Source organism: Siniperca chuatsi, linkage group LG13, assembly GCF_020085105.1.
Source record: "Siniperca chuatsi isolate FFG_IHB_CAS linkage group LG13, ASM2008510v1, whole genome shotgun sequence".
NCBI lineage: Eukaryota > Metazoa > Chordata > Actinopteri > Centrarchiformes > Sinipercidae > Siniperca > Siniperca chuatsi.
In genome coordinates this window covers 25,684,534-25,704,568 of record NC_058054.1, presented here as the reverse complement: position 1 = coordinate 25,704,568, position 20,035 = coordinate 25,684,534, and the positions used below count along the sequence as shown (strand labels likewise).

The window sequence follows — 20,035 nt, the reverse complement described above, 5'->3', positions numbered from 1 at the left end:
AGACGAGCTAGCCCAGCTAGCCGATCCTCACATCTCTAAAAACATCTGAGCAAATTTTCAAGTATGCATTATTTTAATAAAATGACAACATATTTTGTTAATTCATTAATTAAAATACAAAAACATTATTGGGCGACAGACTAACAGTTAACGAGATGAAAATTAAAACACTTATCATCTTAGCTCATAACCTAGAGCATTGCCTCTGCTTGATTTAAAACCAGAAATGACCAGAAATACCAGAAATATATGCTGGGATACATGTCTGACCCAAGTCCACAGAAGTCAGCTCCAAAAGTATCTTCAATAAAACAGGTGGAGCAAGAACAGTTCAGGGCATTTGCACTCAGCTAAATGCATAATGTGAACTGGGATGTGACTGATGATGTTTTACAAGTTCACGAGAAAACCAGTACAGACAAGAATGCAGAATGAGAGAGACCTATACTATAAAGTATTATACTCACCTTGGCACCCTTGGCGGAACCAATTGCCGTTGGCGAACGCTTGACGGTGGTGGGTGTGGTTGCCTTGGGTACAGGGCTTTTTTTATTGGTTGAGGCTGTGGTGGGGAAGGGGCGTTTGGCCGAGGTGGCCTCGCCATTGGTTGAGAGGGTGGATGGGCGGGATTTGGCTGAGTTTGGTTTAGTTGAACCCACGTTAGGCTGGTGATAATGGAATTAAAAGAAGCCACAATAAAAGTAAAAAAGGGAGGAGGGCAGGAAAGAAAGAAAAAGGAGCTCCGATAAATAAAGAAAAACAGAGATGAAATCACTGATTGCAATGACAACATGATATAACAGCACAGCCAGCAACCATATGACAATTATAAAATAAATTCTAAAATTAAATTAGCAATTCATAGCCACTTTAGAGCGCTCATGAGCAGTAAATAATAAAATTATCAGCCTCAAATCTGATGGAATGAGCAGCAGTCCACAAGTAGCATATGATATGGAAATCAGGTCTCAGATATTGGACACATTTATACACAAACACTGAGAATCAACAAACACACAATACACATCTGCAGAGACTCAATGATGGACATAATATTTAGTACTTCTAAACACATGCTAAAGGCCCAGAAAGGTGCACAGTAAAGCTAATCTGTGCACCTTCACTAAACAAGCGGTGGTGGAAGCTTGGTGATGTAGTGACAACTAGCAGGGCTAGTTGGTGAACTACTGTAGCTGGCAAGCTAACTGCTTACACGCTAGCCAGGTGGGAACATGCTAGCACAAGTCAGTCAACAACGGCTCCCTGAGCTTCTGTCTGTTTTCTCTGTACTGTTCTGTTTACATCCCACTGGCATTGTGCTCTGAGGATTATACACAATTCCATTATTTAGGAATTTAGGAAAGCTGTGAAGAACATTTTTCACTATAATCGAGAAAATAATTGGAGGATGATTCGTGAGATGATTCATGAAAATAATCATTAGTTGCAGCCCTAAATGTGGATGGTGCAACACAGCTAATAATTGATTGCGGCGATTCCATTGAAATAAATCAGTTTTGCCGCAAAATCTTGCCATTTAAAATGCCGGTGTGAACTGGCCTTGAGACAGACATACTGTACATCGGACAGAGACAGACAGACAGACAGACAGACAGACAGACACACACACAGAAGAGACCGGTGGAAGCAGCAGAAGCAGTGCACTGACTGAAGTGGATGATGTCAGTGTAATTTCTGCAATCAGGCTGAGCATTCATATGTGTGTTTGTGCGTGAACAGGCAGGGGTTTGAGTTTCTTGCTCAAGGACACTTCAGCAAACTATTGTTAGACATAGTGGCTGTGGCAGAGTTCAAAGCTGTGACTTTTGAGTGACAGGGCTGTTTCTATTACCACTGGACACTAAATCTGTGTGCAGGAAATGTGTGTGGACAGCGGTATTCTGTGTGTGTGTGTGTGTGTGTGTGTGTGTGCATGTGTGTGTGCGTGTGTGTGTGCGTGTGTGTGTGTGTGTGTGTGTGTGTGTGTTGTGTGACCCACCTTGCTCTTGCTGTCAGGGCTTGGCAGAGTCTTGCTGCCGTTGCCTGTTGGAGACTTGGCTGTCCCTTTCACTTCCTTCTCCTCCTTCTTCTCAGCCGGCTTCTTCTCCTCTTCCTTCTTCTCATTCTTGTTGGTCTTCTCCGGCTTGTCCACCTTCTCGATGGCCTTGTTGTTTTTCTCCACATTCACCTTCTCCATCTTTTCCTCATCTTTAACGGCCTTCTCTAACTTCTGGTTCTTGTCTGGGCCATTGTCCTTCTTCTGCTGCTCTTTTTTCTCTTTCTTGTCAAAGGTGTCGATCTTGTCTGTCTTGCTGGACATGAGGTCTGTCTTTTCCTGCTTGTCCTTGTTGTCAGATATCACTGTGAGAGAAAGAATGTCATTGTCAGCATAAAAGCTTATTTTAGTACAACTCTAGCAGGATTTTTGGAAGGGACTGGAAGCTGTTGTGTTATGATGAAAAAAGATGGACTCACATTTTTTTTTTTGTTATCAAATCTGATAGATCAAGTGGTAAGTAGAGCGCATGTTTACCATATCTGTTAATAAAAATGGCTTTTACCTCAAAATAAGTTATTTCAAGCAAATAAGCCATAATGAAAAAAGCTATTCTAACAGGTCAGTTCACAGGGGTCCAAATATTTAAAAACGGATTAACATTACTCTGGGGGCATATCTGGAGCAATGATTCATTTGACTTTTTTCTAATCTGCAACTGCTATGGTTAAGGTTTTGTTAGGTTTAGGCACAAACACTACATAGCTAAGGTTTGGAAAATATGTGGTCATGGTTAAAAGAAACCAGCTTTGAATGTTGGTAGGAGACGCGATGCCAACAGCTTTGTTGAACCATCCATCCACCCTGAACCTTTCCTTAAGAGTTTTTTTGGCATTATAACAAAGAATTGCTACTTCCACCTTTTCTTCTGAGAGACAACAGTCATTATTTGCATGGCCACAAGAGGTCCTTGTCAGGTAAAACGTAAACAAAGGCAGTTTTAGGCCTTTAAACAAAAAAATGCCTGTTGAATGTTGAATTCCTTACATGCTGTTGAATGTTAAAAGTTCATGTAATCAGCACTGCAGCCATTAAAGCACAAACTTGTATACAGTCAAGTACCTGACTTCTGAGGCACTGTGACACTTCTGTGAACACTGTGGATGTAGCTCTAATGTATAAGAATGTTTTCAGTGAGAAAATCTATCACATTAAATCATTTGCTAATTGCAAGTGCACTTCAGTTATTTATAGATTTGAATGTCCATGTGGGTGACTTTATGTAGGTCACACCAGCGGATGATTCTGGGTCTGATTGATAAACAGGCCAAGCACAGTGATTCCATTGCTCTGCATTATGCAAGTGCCCACAATGATGCTGTATCTTTAAAATCCACATCAGTGAGATCATATCCAACCCTGATAGAGGAGGTGAACAGACTATTGTGTACATTTCCACAGAATATCCTGGCCTTAGTGATAATGCTGATTTGTCACCATTTTTATAAACCTGATCATTCCTCTTTATCCTTTCTCTCTCTTATACTTAGTGTACTGTCTGTAAATTCAGACTTTGAACTATACATTGATATATAGATGTGTTTTCTTAATGCCTTTTTATGTTTTTTTACGTAAAGCACTTGGAATTACCTTGTTGTTGAAAGGTGGCAAACAAATACATTTGCCTAGCATATTCTTCCTCATTACATCTAGTAGTGTTTTGTCCATTAAGTTGTATCAGGTGTAACAAATCAACTTAGGTCAACAAAGAAATTGGCCTGAAAAGGCTTTACAAAATGTTGAACACACGACACCCTCTATTCTTTGACCCTCAATAACAATGCTGGTGCGGGATATATTTGTGCACATTCTCACATATGTGATTGTGTCTATGTATATATAATATACTGTATAACATCAGTGTAATAATCAGACTGATCTTGTTTCACTTCATTATTCAGGCTTACATCTGAACAATAGTCTTATTGTCTTCATGTTTTCTGTTTGCAAGATATCAGAGGACCCCATCCCCTAACATCATTTTCAGTCTACACAGAAGCATTGGTGGTTGCAGTTAGTTTTTTACAATAATCGATAAATTAAACAAATGTAGGAGACCTGCACAGCTGAGTCAGTCTTTCCCACTCTTGTTGCATTTTTGTGGGAATTTTCTTGCTGTGGCACAGAAAGATGATGCAACCACTCTTGCCAACAAAGTTCTGATGAGAACAACACCAGAGCTAGTTGAAAAGCTTTGAAGCTCTGGAAACTGGCTAAGATGACTGACCCTGAGAAAGGTTGGCGCTTGGTCAATATATGACATGCCTTCTAACATTTAAGTAACTTTACGCTTATACTTCTTAAAGAGGTACTCAAGCGATTTAGTCTCCATAATGTTGGTGGACTTGTGAGACAAAGATAAAAAAAAGAGTGGTCCAAATGGTTGATGCAGCAGTGGCTGAGATATCCTGACTTTTAGTCCCTAGTATGGGTTACACTTCAAGCCTAATCCAGGATAACTTTGCTGACACAAAGCTCGTCCAGAGCAACAGAAGACGGGCTGTTTTCACAGGCTGAGTAGTACTCTTCGTGATGAGTAAACCGAACATTACGTGTAAGATTTGTGGAGTGCCCCTTTTAGGATGTTTTCTGTATTCCCATGATATGTATAGTAAGTTCCCATTATACAGTAGTTACGTTAGTTAAATTTAGTTATAGTTATATTTAACTTACATATGCAGGTGAGAATCAGGAATATGATTACAAAAAACTTAATTATATTATTTTTCATTATGAAAACAGAGACATCCAGAGACATCCATCCTCCTCAGAGGAAGCACTAGGTTAAACTAGGTTGCAGCACCAATGTTGCTAACAGTGGAGACGGTGACGAGCACAGTATGAGAAAGAAAAAGAGAGAATGAAGTGAAAGCAAGAGGGAGTTATCAACAGAAACATGAGCAGAGCAGAGGGAGACAAAAGGGGTTCGGGAGGTTGATGGGGTTAAGGACAGACAGCCGGCGGAGCTGAGGGGTGAGGGGGTGGACAGAGACAGGGGCTCTTTGTTGCTACCAAGACATCTCTTACATAACAGTGACACTGAACAGGCCTGGATATGCTATGCTCTGTCCCTTCATTTCCCTCTGTGCTGATGTTTGCTGTTTGATAACTGCTCTATCTCCACTGAAACAGTGCCAGTTTGCTGCTGTGTTTTCTCCAGCATTTAAACAGTCGATATGGAGTGGGTCCCTCTAGAACTATAGCGGCCGTCAAACAAGATACATTTTGTTATGTTACTTTAAACTGCGGTTGCAAACTAGCTCAGCCTGGAGCCCAAATCAAACACAGGCTATGGTTAAGAGCATGGAAGAGAAGAGAATTCTTACATGAACGGTTCATGTAGCAGGCAACAGAAAAAGCTCAAGTATGTTCTGCGTACAGAGTCAGTATCTTTTCGAGTTTGGTTATCCTCCTGCATTCCTGTTCTCACTATTCGTCTAACAGTATTATTTTGTCCAACTTTATCAAGCTATAATGAAGTGAGTTCCTGCCTTGAAATGCTAAGCTGATGTTAATGCAAACTCATCACTTGCTGCAGCTGCTTCACAAAGTCTCTCAGTGGCCCCTACTTGTTTCATAAATTTTAATTGATTTTCCTTGATTCCAAGATTCCTTGCTGTTTTGGTATTTTCTGATTTTGTCTGTCTGACAGAGAAAATATGCATCAGTATTATCCATTTCATTTCCACAGCAGTAAATGAACTAAAAAGAGGTCTATAGTCTGCAATGCTCATTAGAACAGTAGTTCTTTGCCTTTTTCCAAAGAAAATAAGGAATTATGTCCTCTATCTATAATTTTGTCAACCTGATTTATCATATTGTAATTTTGCTATTTTGGTCTACACTGGGTGGTGTGGCGATTTCTTCTTTGTTCTTCCTGACCACAACAGACAATTGAAATGCAAGCATTAAAATCACTTTTTCACACAGGGCCATGTAGGTTTGGATTTTGTTTTCCCTTAATAATAACAACCTTCATTTAAAAACTGCATTTTGTGTTTAATTTTGTTATCTTAGACTAATATTTAAATTTGGTTGATGATCTGAAACATTTAAGTGTGACAAACATGCAAAAAAAATAAGAAATCAGGAAGGGGGCAAACACTTTTTCACACCACTGTATACACATATATTATACAAAGGTAGTGGTCTGGTAATGTGCAAAACCACCAAAACAGAATGTTCCATGTCATTCATTTATGGTGGAGCGCAGAGGATGAGGTGGAGTTGAGAAGTCTCACCACCTGAGAAAAGAAGCTGCTCTGTAGTCTGGTGGTACAGCAGCGGATATTTCTGTATCGCTTGCCAGAGGAGCAGAAGGGTGAACAAGCTGTGGCTGGGGTTAGTGTTGTCATTTCTGTCTGTTTCAGGAAATCAAACTCAATGAAACCTTTGGAAACTAACTGAAGAATAGTGTTCAACAACAACAACAACAACATGGATCTCACCAGGGAAAACTAAGAGTGAAGGGCTGAAAGCAATACGTAGACTGCACCAATTTTGTGTCATATTTCTACAAAAAAACATTTGTTAACTGAATAATTTGAATGATGCTATACTCAAAAACAATCTACACATACAGTAGGGGCTTAAATATTATAAGACTATTATTGTAGCTTCAACACAAACTACTGGCTTTATTGCTCAAGTTACAGTAATTTTCATCTCATGTATTACTCCACCCTGCAACACCAGCAACATGACTCATCCAACATGAAACTGTTGGCTGAGAATACAGAGGATCCATCTAATATCACACTACAATACACAGCTGCTGGCAACCAGCTGTGTGTGCGCTCATGTGTGTGTGTGTTTGTAACAGAATGAGAAAAGAGAGAGAGTTGATCGCCACGTAAATCAGAGCATGACTAACATACACAGACATGGAACTGGTGCAAGAATATTTTACTGCAGGCAGCCTTCTCACCACACACACACACACATATGCATTTTCTCTCTGTCTCACATGCACATGTAAACCCAGTTTGAGTATTGACTGCTATAGCTCCTGTTGCTAGCATGATAGCTATCAAGCTACCACACTGAGACAGGACGATCAATAGACAGACTGATAGACACAATAATATTCCACATGACTTTGCACACACATACAGTTCACACACACTGATTTTATGCTCAGTGACAATGCTACAGTGTATGACAGACAAACTATATTGGATTTTTGTAAAGCCCTCTTTATGTAATAATTGTTTTTATTATTGCATATCAAATTTTTACTCATTCATTCACTATTTACTTTGCAAGTAGTGCAAACACATTGTAATTTAATAATGATAAAGCTTTATTTGTATAGAGCTTTTCTTAACCCTCCTGTTGTGTTCATTTCATGTTAATTAATTCTGTATTCCGGGTCCAAACTGACCGCCCCATTATAGCTGATTATAAATCCATAATAATACTTATATTATCACCTAATGTTGTGTTAGATCTTTATATCAACTTAAGTTCTTGTGAACATTACAAGTTTTGAACTTCTATTTGCTATTAATGGTTGTAGGCCTCATTGACCTGAGCCCATACAACTCATTTTTAAGTTAAAAAAAAAAGCATAATGTATGGATTATTTTGACTATAATAAATACTCAGATGAAACATATTGTGCTATTTATCACATACTACTTTGTGTCAAAGTTTAACAAGGACATTTGTTTTAAAACCATTAAAAAAATTTAAATAGTGGCACAAAATAACATCTGTTCTGTTCCCGGTCAAAACTGACTGGTATGATGTTATTAGTAAAAAAGGACATTGGCCGAAAACTACAATTGAAATCTTTACTATATTACAAAATTAATATCTGAACACATTAAAGAACAACAGTAACAATAACAGTATTACTAACAATAAAAAAAAAACATTACAATGTTCACAATCTGTCAATCAATGGTGGTTACATTTTGTATCGCATGTGCCTTGTAAATATATGCTCTGCATTTATGGCACATAATGCTTGTTTTGCATCTCTTGTTGTTAGCAAGGCCTCAAACATATATACCAGAGCTGTGAGAAAAGTTCTATATATTATTGAAACAATGATGTGATTGTTTGTGCGAAGTGCCAACTGTGGGGGAAAGATTCTATTGGGGTTGCCATGGATCCCAAGAAGGGCAGTTAGGTACAGCTGTGTGTGTGTGTGCGCTCAAACACACATGCATGTGGGGATCTGGGAGAGGAAGTGCATGTGCCTGAATTCAATTTTATACACTAGGGGTGTAAGCGGTACATGTATTCATCCTGAACCGTTCGGTACAGGACATTCAGTTCGGTATGTGACTTCCTCGGATATGTACGCCCTGGGACCCAAACTATTACTGTCAAAATAGTCTAATTACATTTACTACTCGCAGGCATGGAACAGAAAATCTAGAGCGCAAGTTTTACTAACTAGTAATAACTAATGCTATAGAGTGTTTATCGCTGTAGATGTGACAATACTCAGTCGTAGAGAATACAAAATTTAAGCATATGCTCAAAGTGCTTGAGCACCACTACAGTGTTACAGTAAGAATCATGGCCAATGAGCCACTGTTGATTTTTTTCAAAATTTGATATATTTGATTCTTTTTAGCAATAGCAATTCAGCTATTCTTTCATAATCTTGCTTCGTTACGTCTGTATAGCAGTTTTCATTGTTAGTTGTGGAGTCCACCATTCTGGCACTGGATTCAAATTGCCTTCACACGCAATAGGGATTCACTGCATGTATGTAATCCAGCGTAATTTTATCGCTCGTCCAGTTACAGCCTCACTGTTTACTGTTCACTCACTTTAAACCGTGTCAGAGCTGTATTAGGTTCTATTTCGTATAGGCTTCGCCCTCTAACCCACTAGCGATAGCCTTAGAGGGCTGCGCCTATACTCATAGAATCTGAGTAATACGTAATACAAAACAATACGTAACTAACGTTACTGCTAATGCAAATGGAACATTTCCTACTGCTGCAGCCCCACAGTATACTGTAAGTGTTCAACTGGTGTTTATTGTAAATACGCCACAAGAAACGTAATGTATTTGTCACCAAGGTTACTAACCACCATTGTTCATTAAAAACTGTTTACAAAACAATACATGGTCATTTTCAGCCTTTTCTGACAGCAGATCAGTTTTAAATATTACAAGGAGTAATAGGACCATCAGGAGCAGCCACAGTGAGCTGTTAGATTGTGTTTCCAATTATTATAGACAATGTGAGTTTTCTTGGCTGCATTGTAAACAGATACACCAGTTGCTCTTCTGTTATATTTCTGACAAAGTAGCTGCTCAAGGAATGATTGCTATAGTTTTAAACCACACTGTTATCATCAGTAACCAAAGATGTCGCCAAATCAACCAGGACTGAAATCTTAAGGATTATAACAGCTGTAAAATTTTGAAATTAATGCTGGTAGCTTATGTTAATAATTCAGTCAGGTGCATTCTGCACCAGTTAAAGTTAGTAAGTGACTAAAACCAGAGTGAAGTGTGTTACAGTTGTCCAGGCAAGCACATACAATGTTATGTAAATCAGCAGGAGACAAAAATGAACTAATTTCTGAGTTGAAGAACACATGACTGGACAACATTCTTCATTTGGCCATCAAAACAAAGATCAAGAACAAAATTACACCAATTTGCTTAATAATATTTGTTAAATATATTATTCAAATATTTGTAATTTATAATTTATTTATAATTCCTTTGTTTGAAAAAAGTGGAAACTGTGACACTGCGAGCCCTTCCCACACCTGGGTCGACCTTCTGCCTCCCCACATGCACCTGGTAAAGGAACTGACTGATCTTCCTTCTGAAGCATTCCACGATGGTGACTGGGACTTTGTAGATTAGCAGCGACCAGAGGAATCATGGTAGGAGGTGAGGTTCATACAGACCCTCATCTGTCTTAGTCCAGCCCCCAGCTAGTTGGTGAAGGCAATGCAGGTGATGGCAGTATTGCCTGTCCCCACACATAGCCTGCCTGATAAGTTGCCCTCCTTATATGATCACTGGACCACCCTAGCAGAGGCATCAAAAGCCTGCTGTGAACTTGTAGCATGCAGGTACATCAAGGATTGCGTTAAGAGCTGCAAGTGCAAAGTGGAATTGCTTGCACAACTCTGTGTTTGTTTGAAGTGGAGTGTGAAAAAGTGTTAACAATGTGCTGTGGTATGGTATTTTCTGTTAATAGTTATTGCTTTTTTAATTGCATTACTTTTGGTCAAACTTTGCCCCCAGCAATCCCACCTCCTCAGTTCTTGTATCATGCCGTAACCCAGACACTGTTTTCTATATTATAAGTATATATACATATGTTTAAAAAATTATTAAAAATATATAAATATAAAAAGTGCTATTGCATATAAACAAAAAATCTAATCCTATTGGAATTGGCAACTTGCCGTGGTGGATTAGCTCTGTGGTTGACTCTGTGAGCGATTCTGACACAAGACTGATCTGTCACGGGTTATCAAGCAGGGAAGACTGGGAATACAAAGGGTTGGACCCAAACACAGGCGTAGAGGCAGAGCTGGTAAAGTTCAATGATTTATTGGAGAACAAGAGGCTTACGTGGTGGTCAGGCAGGCAGAGATCAAAACCAAAAGGCAGTTCAAATCAGACAAACACATACCAGGCAGAAAATCCAAACACGGGGTAAAAAGTCCAAAGCATGAGAAAACACAAGGAAAGGGCAGGAACGCTCGACACATAGATGAAGACGAACTGGCAAAAAACAAAGGAAGAACACAGACTAAAATACACTCAGAAAACAAGACACAGGGGAAACTAGTCAGGGCAGGGCAAAACAATCAGAACTGATGGGAAAAGCAAACAAAGACAGGAAGTAAAAGACACATGTGGCAGACACATGTGTTTTACAAAATAAAACAGAAAATAACACAACTAAACCCCAAAATCACAACATTGATCTTAGTTTTCTTATAGGTTCAACCATTGCAAAAATAAAATGTTGTCATATGAACCTGAAGTGCTTACCCAAACTAAAAGGTTCTCATGCAACCTGTGACTAGAGGTGGTTGTCATTCTAGCATGAAGGCAAGGGGGTGACATCTGACCCTGAAGTTAGCATGCTCCTTTTATTTGATTTTCATGTTTTTCTCTGGTTAAAAGCTTTTTAAAAGCACCATTAGATAAATAAATAGGAATAAAAAATCTGTTTTCTGCAACATTTTGAAAAATGTCTGCTATGGCCCTCAGGTGCCGAATTTGCAGTCCCCCGATATCTAAATCTTTTCATAACATATAAACCTACATCTGTGCCAAATGTGTTGCTTTTATCGCAAAATGCACAACTGTTGAATATTTCAACCTAGCTGCCCCAGTTGCAGACTCGCTGTCTACTGTCAGTGTGTCTGTGAGGGCGTGTGCCTTTAAAATCTGTAAGATTCACGTCAGTGGAAGCTCTTCACCTACACACACAATGCTAGAAATAGCTGCTCTATATTTGAATGAGTACAGTCAGAGTCAATGTCTAATCAATGTCCCAGCTTTTCTCTGTTGACTGCAGTCTGAAAAACAGAACACATGGCTGGATGGATGGATAAATCATTACAAAGACAGAGGAACATACAGTATACTGAATATAAATGGATAGAAGATTTTACAATGAGGGGAAAAGACATAAATACATTTATGGATGGTTCCTCTTTCATTAACTTCTTTATATGGAGCCATGTAAAAGAGGTCAGTAATCCAAATCAACATTCATTCTAAATTCTAAGGCCTGGGCTCGTCCTCCCATAATCCTCTGCCAGCTCCCTTCATGCACTTTTTCCTATTTCTTTTTCTCTTACATCACCATCAACCTCAACTTGTCAAAATGTCCTTTGAATTTGTCTTAGAATACACGAAACAGTCATTTCAAAGAATGCAATACAATGTCAAGATGTGATCCTATCTGTATGACATTCATAAAATGAAATGAAAAACAGTGATGGTGTAAACCCTGGCAAAACCAGGGATTTCCCATATTGATTTACCTTATTAAGACCCCTACTACTAGAGGAGATGACAATTAAAAGAGCTTTGACCTTTGAGATAATGGAAATTAAGACTTGTTTTCCTAAACTCATTCTGTATGCCTATACTTGCTCAGAATCAACCAAGCACACAGCACTCGGGATATTCCAACAAAAGTAAGTGTGATGTTACCATCTTAACTTTTCTAAAACTCATCTCTCATCCCTGATACAGCAAAGCTCACTCAGAAAAATGATCAACAGAAGCCACAAAAGCTATTGTTGTTAGTTAACATGGCAGCATTTGATAGGGAGGAGCCTCACTGGGAGGAGCCTCACCCATATTTACTGATGTGTTAAGTGTTAATACTGATAATTGGTTAGATTTTTGTGTTTTTACTTACACTTGTTTTCTCAATGAATAAAATATGAACACACAAAAATATATTGACAGAAAATGAACACCAGGATGTCGTCCCCAATATTTTGCACTCTAAATTATGTAGATTGTGCCACAAATGTTTCTCAGCAGCTTTGACAACCTTCTGTTCTTGGAGCTTGATGAGAGTAAAATACACCCAAAGAAACCTATAACTAAACAGGCCCATTTACAACCAGTATGAGCTGCTATCGCCTGTGCTGATTTGCCTCCCCAATCAAATTTACTTTAATCAAATTTACAGCGCTTCAGTTGGGGTTTGTGACCTCAAGGTGTTGTAAAGATGCACCTCATATACCTTCATTACTGTGACCAATATTCCACATACTGACATGGGCAACACCCATACACTCATTTCAACTCAGCTCATTAACTTGATTAACCACTATCTTAAATTAGTGTGACATATCAACCAGTTGATTTGCTACTACACTGTGACTAAAAAACTACACTGTGGATAGAAAATCAAATTAATATAACTACAAATAGATGATTTTCTGGCAGCAAAGCTCTGTTTCGTATGATTCCTGTAAGTGAAATTTAAACCTAGTAAAACTGAGAGCAGGCAGAATCAATGCAACTCTGCCAAGAGAAACACAAAGCAACATAATGGATATCCATGGGTGGATATTGATGGTGGGCAGCAGTGTAAGTGGCTTCTATCAAGACTGAAAGGATGCATGTAAAGAATATTCAGTGCCACTAACCGTACCAAGCCACAGCATGTTGCAAGCATAGTGCATGTGCTTTCAACCAAAGGGGCAACCAGCAGTGTGGCAGCCTCCTATTGATATTCTAAAATACACAACCTCCAACAATCTTTACTTTACCAAATGCATTTGAGCTGTAATGCCATGGATGGCAACATGTGCTTAGGTGAAGTGCAGTGGGAGGAGGGACAAAGAAACAACTGCACCCACTCCTGAGCTTAGTTGTATAATGATGACATTCACATGCTACACAACCCCTTATGAAGAAGAAGGTAGGCAGAATAAAAGCTGGAACAGTCCTCATGGTCCAGTCTGTTGGAGCTGTCACATTTCTGTATTATCATAACTCTGTATGAATTACCAAAATTGAAGTCACTGCAGGTACTTTAAATTATTCAGTTTGATCAGGTTGTAAGCAAGTGGCTGGAATTTAAAGCTTGATTTACAGTTACAAATTAGGGGTTACGCCGTAGCAACAGAGCCTACACACATAGCGTGGCTACGCTGTGACTAATCTATTCCGCCTTAAAAATATATATCAGGGCTATGCTGGCTACAGAGATGCCACTTATAGAGACCACAAGAACTGTGATTGGTTAGCTTAGGCATTTCCGCTGCAAACCCTCGGCTTGCCATGGCGGAAACAATGTAAACAGCCATCTATGGGCACAAAAGCAGACCTATATGAATCGCTGAACAGATCTGGACTGTGATTCTGAGGTCTGTAACCAGACAAGGGAAACTTTACCTTGTATATAACATGATCTACTGCTTATGTTTTCTCCTATCCATCCCAACAGACACATACACACACAAGAAGAAACTCTTACCTGTTGTTTTCAGTTTTTCTTGGGTGCTGTTAACTGACATTCCTGCAGGGGGTGGAACAGGAACTAAAAAATTGGTCTCGCAGCTCCCATGATGCCTCTTAGGAGGTGGGGATGATGGCATTACAGGTGATGTCATTAATGGGGATGACATCATTGTCGCAAATGCAGCTGCAGCTTCTGTGCCGTCTGTGACTGTGAGCGATCGTCGGACAGCCACATGTGGGTAGGGCACCCTGGGCGGGCATGCTGTTCCCATCAGGGCAAAATTCTGTACGATGGGTACCACTGGTGAGCCTCCCATACCGGTGGGGTAAGTTCCGGCCATTAACATGGGAACAGACAGGTGTGAACAGTCAGAAATTGCGCGTCTCACTGCAGTCCGCTGTGGCAGTTCACTGCTTTGGCTAGTTTTTGTCTCTCTTTTTAAGGTAGCACATGTTCCCACTCTCCCATCCTCAACATGACTTAACTCCTGTGACAGGCCATGAATTGCAAACCTGCCTGTTACGCCTCTACTAGGTGGAGTACATGACCCCATCCTCCCCTTTTCAGTATGGCTTAAGTTTTCTCTTTCCACCCCAGGCTCCCCTACACCACCCACCCTAACACCAACATTAGCTCTATTAGCTGAACCTGGAGGTAGGCCTGCTCTAAGTCCTGCAGTGGCACCAACTCCAATTCCTGTTAGGTCAGCTGTAGGAGGAGCATTACCAGTAGGTTGTGTACCAACACTTAGCTTTTCTAAAGATGGCTTGAGAGTTTGATTTCCAGTTAGAACTACAACTGAAGTTTCTTTCAGACTTCCGAGCAGGTCTCCAGATGTTGAGGACATAACAGATTTCTTCTCATCTTCTTTATTTCCTGGACTTGATCTGGTACTTCCAGTAAAGCAAGGGTTCAATGTGATTCTCTCCCCAAGCCCTGAGGCCTGTTTTGAAGGAGGAAGAAAGTCCTGGCCTTGGGCAGACTCTTGAGATCCCTGGATATAAAATCTATCTTTGCTGCCCGTATAGTCTTGTTGCAGAATATTTTGTCCAATGTTAGGCTTTGATGTGGGCTTAAGGTCTAGCGCAGAATTCAGAAAGGATCTCCCGGGGGAGATAGAGGGGGACGGTAGTGAAGTGGAAGGGGAGGAGTGGGAAGATAGGGGGCTGCTGGGGCTTTGCCCTGCACTCCCTAATGCCCCCCCTGCCCCTCCCACCCAATTTCCATCCTCCCTCGGCCTCCCCCTCTGGACCTCTGATCCTCTATCTTCAGCATTGGCATCTTGAAGCTCGGAGTTCCTGCCACCTCGGCCACCATCCCAGACAACATCCCCTCGGTCCTGCCTTGCCCTAATTTCACCTCGTCTTCAGTCAAAGTTATTTTGGACCCCCCCTGTGTGATGGCAGCAACCTGTCCCCCTGGTACCATCTGGCCTTGGCAGTGCCAGTCACTATGCCGGTCAGAGGACAAGCTGGAGGGTGACAGTGGAGAGGAGGCCAGGACCACAGGGATGTTGACACCAGAGAGGTTATTGGGAGGTTTGTGTTGCTGTTGATGCTGCTGCTGCTGCTGATGCCCACTGGAAGGTTGTCCGTACCCGCTGTTACCACCAATAATGCCAGGCTGCTGCCAGGGCGAGCCAGACAGGAAGGACATTCTCCCGCTCTGTTGTCAGGTACTCTTGTCTTGCTTTTTTGTCAGTCTTTTCTTTTCTCTCTTATTTTACTCCTCTTTTTTGTAGTATTTGTTTTTCTTTCTCTCTCTCTTCAGTTTTTCCTCCTGTCTTTTCTCTCCAGTAAGTATCGTTTTACTCTTGTCCAGGAGGCAGAAACGTCCTTAGTATCCAAAGTGTTAAGAGCTTGGCAAGTAGAGGAAGCAAATGATGGCTCAGAGTTGTGAGTGTGTGTAACTGCGTTGATGTGTAGGAAGTGCATGTATGTATGCAAAGTGCATGTGTGTATGTGTGTGTTTACAGGCAAGGCAAAAGGAATGCATGTGAGAGTGAGAGTTAGTGTGTCTGTCTGGTCGTCTCGGCTTCTCTCTGAGCACTGCACGGATCAGCTGTGGGGCTAAATTGCACCTCTCTCTCACTATCTCTCTCTCTCTCCTTTTCTTTCTCTGACATCACACAGTCACATGAGAGCCCGGAATATTCCCTTATTTGCTGGAGCAAAATTTCAGCATCTAGCCCCAAACGTGGGGCTATATGCGACAAATGTGCACAGGCATACACACGAAGAAACAAGATTGCACACACACGTATAGTGGCAAACATACATGCACACACACACACAAACAGATCAATGGCTGTCACAGTTACTCAGCTGCCATATGACAGCCACTGTTCACATGTTGATACAGAGTAAGAGACACAAGGAGAGATTACTGAGACATCACTGAACACTGTAATCATACTGACTAGACTCTGATTAGACTTTGTCTCCTTCTTATATCAGCCACATGACTGGCCACAGAGGTAACCCCCCCCCCCCAAAAAAAAAGTATATTTGGAGGCTATAATTTACCACATTGACGTCATGAGATGACTGTGCGCATGGAAGAACTGTGTGCCCTGAACCTTGTGCTCATGTCTGAAAAGTTGCTTTAAGTTTGGCATTTTGTTTTCATTTTTTCTGCATATACTGGATAAAAGAATGAAGGTTCAAGGTACATTTATTTGTCATTCTACAACACAGGGCTGCACAATGAAATGAAAGTTGTAGTCCCCCTTCACGCTACACACACAGAACATATATACAAATATTTCAAATTAGAACAGAATTTTTTTTTAAATCCAGTTACTTATATATAGTATCTTATACAAGTGTGGGAGAATCAACTACTTGAATCAAATAATTATACTTTAATACTCTCATTAAGGGGCACCACCCAGTTAACCAGGAAAGCACAAATGAATTAATTAAAATTTGACCACTAAATTGATCAGTCTCTTAAGACGGACTGAATTGTTTCCAAAAGATTGACCTTGTCTTCTACTTCAAAGAAACCACACAAACAACTTCTTACTGATTAAATGAGGACATGTACTTATAGCTAAATGCCTAATAACTGAATAAATTAAGGATTAATAAGGTATATGACAAAAAAACCCACAACAGATGAAACAGCAGATATTGAGTGATGAAATGAACCCGATCTTACTGGCAATAGTGAGGCAAAGTATGTGATTTGATTATAAAAACGACTGCAAAACACTAACATAACGCTAGGGCACGTATCTCTTATCTAAATAGGAATTAATATATTTTATTCGACATCAACTCTTTATCAAAGCAAAACCACGCTGGCAAATGTGAGGCGTTTACGTCGGTTTTCCCGACATGGTGTGCAGGGTTGAATCCGTTGTGCAGAGGAAGGTGTCGACGTGTCTGCCTGTGGCTCAGATGCCGTGATTTAGAAGGTCGCTCCCAGGTGACTCTGTGAAGCAGTTGGTCACCGAGCTGATCAGGTCTCCTGGCAGGTCTGGCGGTCTCATTTCAGGGCAGACAGCGAAGATCCAGGCCACGTTGCTGCTGGCACAGTTCTCTGGGAGATGCATGACTCAAAGTTTCTTCGGTTTTAACCTTTGAACACCAACACTGTCCAGGCTTCTTTCAGAAAGGCTTTGCTTTCAAAGTTGGCTGGCTTCCAGTGGCTTGGGTGGCTTTGGTAGAGTCTGTGATATTGTGGCTTGTTGAATAAAATATCTCTGGTTACACTAACTTCTTCAGCTAGTTGAGTAACTTAAGGAAAAGGAAATTAAAGCTGCAGGCAGTGATGATCGGGCCCTCGTACCTGACCGCACTTCGGAGTGCGACGCAGCCTCAGCGTCGCTGCTGGAGGTTGGACGCAGCGTCTCTGAATTTTCACGTATTCTGGATGCTGCATGAAGGCGCTAAATGTCACTTCCTAGAGAACAACCACTACCTAAACGTCATGTTCCAGTATATCAAGTATGCACCCCTGAAATTTTCGTGTAAATCAAATGATTGTCACACAAGGCTTACTTCCTGCTGCCAGTAGGTGGCGCGATGTCTACAACTCCTAATTGGCATGAAGATGTCCTCAGGCCGGGACTCTTATCATCAACATGTGAAATTTGGGGCAGATTGGACAATGTACACTCAAGTTACAACAACTTGTTGTGTCATAGTGAATAATGCATCACCACGACAACAGTGTTTGATGGAAACTCAATCTTCACAATAAAGCATCATCAAGGTCTTTGCTAGACAAATTTGAGGTGGATCTGGATCTACCTTCCTGTTTTCAGTAGGTGGCGCTATGACTATGTCTCTTATCAAACATTTGAAGTTTGGGGCAGATTTGACCATGTACAGTCAAGTTATAAGAAGGTTCATGCCGAAACATCAAAATTAGACCATGGATATCCCGCTTACAAGCTACCCCTATAAATTACCAAAAATATGAAAATTAATTCAAAATTACCGACTTCCTGTTGGGTTTAGGTCATGTCACAAAGAGACTTTTTTGTTTGACTTGACATCTTACATGTGTCTGCCAAATTTCATACTAGTGGGTGAAACCGCAAGGAGGGGCTGAAAGCCATTTTGCCCTGCCCATTTCCGAATCCCATAAAATATCAAATTTTTCACCAGTCCTGAGGAGTGTGCAACGTTTAACAACTTTTTGAGCACCTTCAGGCCCTCAAATGTGATTCATTTGGAAAAATGGAATCATAAAGACTAATAATAATAATTGCTTGCATTTCAATAGTGGACCAAAACCGTGACAACTCAGAGTTGAGACCAGGAGACAGAGTTGCAGTCCTACACACTTCTCTGCACTTCCAGCACAGTTACCCACCCAAAACTCCTTAGTGACGGTGTCTGCCCCCCACCACTTAAATTAATAAAATCTAAAGTTAACAGAAGAGGACAAAACAAAAACGCAGAAATAGCACAACAAAATAGGAGAATTAAATGTGGACTCTTAAACATCAGATCTCTGTCATCTAAAGTTGTACTAGTGTATGATTAAGTATCAGAGAATCATACTGACTTATTTTGTCTTACTGAAACCTGGCTGGGTCATGAAGAATATGTTAACCTAAATGAATCCATTCCACCCAGTCATATTAATGCTCATATTCCTCGAGGCACCGGCCGAGGAGGTGGAGTTGCAGCCATCTTCGACTCAAGCCTATTAATCAACCCTAAACTAAATAAAATAAATTATAACTCATTCGAAAGCCTTGTTCTTAGTCTTTCACACCTGACCTGGAAAACACGACAGCCAATTCTATTTGTTATAGTGTACCACGCACCTAGTCCTTATTCTGAATTTTTATCAGAATTTTTATCAAGTTTAGTCCTTAAAAAAGATAAAGTAATTATTGTAGGTGATTTCAATATTCATGTGGACGTTGAAAATGATAGCCTTAATACTGCGCTTATCTCATTATTAAATTATTATCAAATCGCAGCCCCTCCCAAATTGACCATCTAGTTGATAGTGCTGCAGGCTCACTGCGAACGACACTCGATTCTATCGCTCCTCTAAAAAAGAAGATAATAAAACAAAGAAGGTTAGGTCCATGGTATAACCCCCAAACTAAAGCAAACTTCACGAAAACTTGAAAGGAAATGGCGTTCCAACAACCTGGAAGAATCTCGTTTAGTCTGGCAAGATAGTCTTAAAACATACAGGAAGGGCCTCCGTAATGCCTGAGCAGCTTAATTATTAATAGAAGAAAATAAAAACAACCCCAGGTTTCTTTTCAGCACTGTAGCCAGGCTGACAGAGAATCACAGCTCTATTGAACCATGTATTCCTATAGCCCTCAGTAGTAATGACTTCATGAGCTTCTTTAAATGATAAAATTTTAACTATTAGAGAAAAAATTCATCAAGTCCTGCCTTCAACCGGTGCCGACTTGTCACCAAACACAGGGACCTTGGAAACAGCTGTAAAGCCTGATGTGTGTTTTGGCTGCTTTGCTACTGTCGATCTTCTTCAGCTGACTTCGACGATTAATTCATCTAAGTCATCAACCTGTCTCTTAGACCCCATTCCAACT

At 40.5% G+C, this 20,035-nt stretch overlaps 1 protein-coding gene across 9 annotated transcripts in view; it reads right to left on the bottom strand.

Moving 5' to 3' along the window:
- Positions 1-20,035, bottom strand: part of map4l (microtubule associated protein 4 like) — a 160,775-nt gene that overhangs the window by 34,624 nt on the left and 106,116 nt on the right. For 8 of the 9 annotated variants that reach the window (XR_006380367.1, XM_044218752.1, XM_044218755.1 and 5 more), the window contains 2 exons: positions 2,000-2,361; positions 468-665 (listed from right to left, as the gene is read on the bottom strand). Coding sequence is in view for 8 of the 9 variants with exons in the window: in XM_044218752.1 (XP_044074687.1) it covers positions 468-665; positions 2,000-2,361 (560 nt within the window). In the remaining variant the exon portion in view is untranslated. The remainder of the gene's footprint in view (positions 1-467; positions 666-1,999; positions 2,362-20,035) is intronic. The other variant, XM_044218756.1, reaches the window with a different exon arrangement.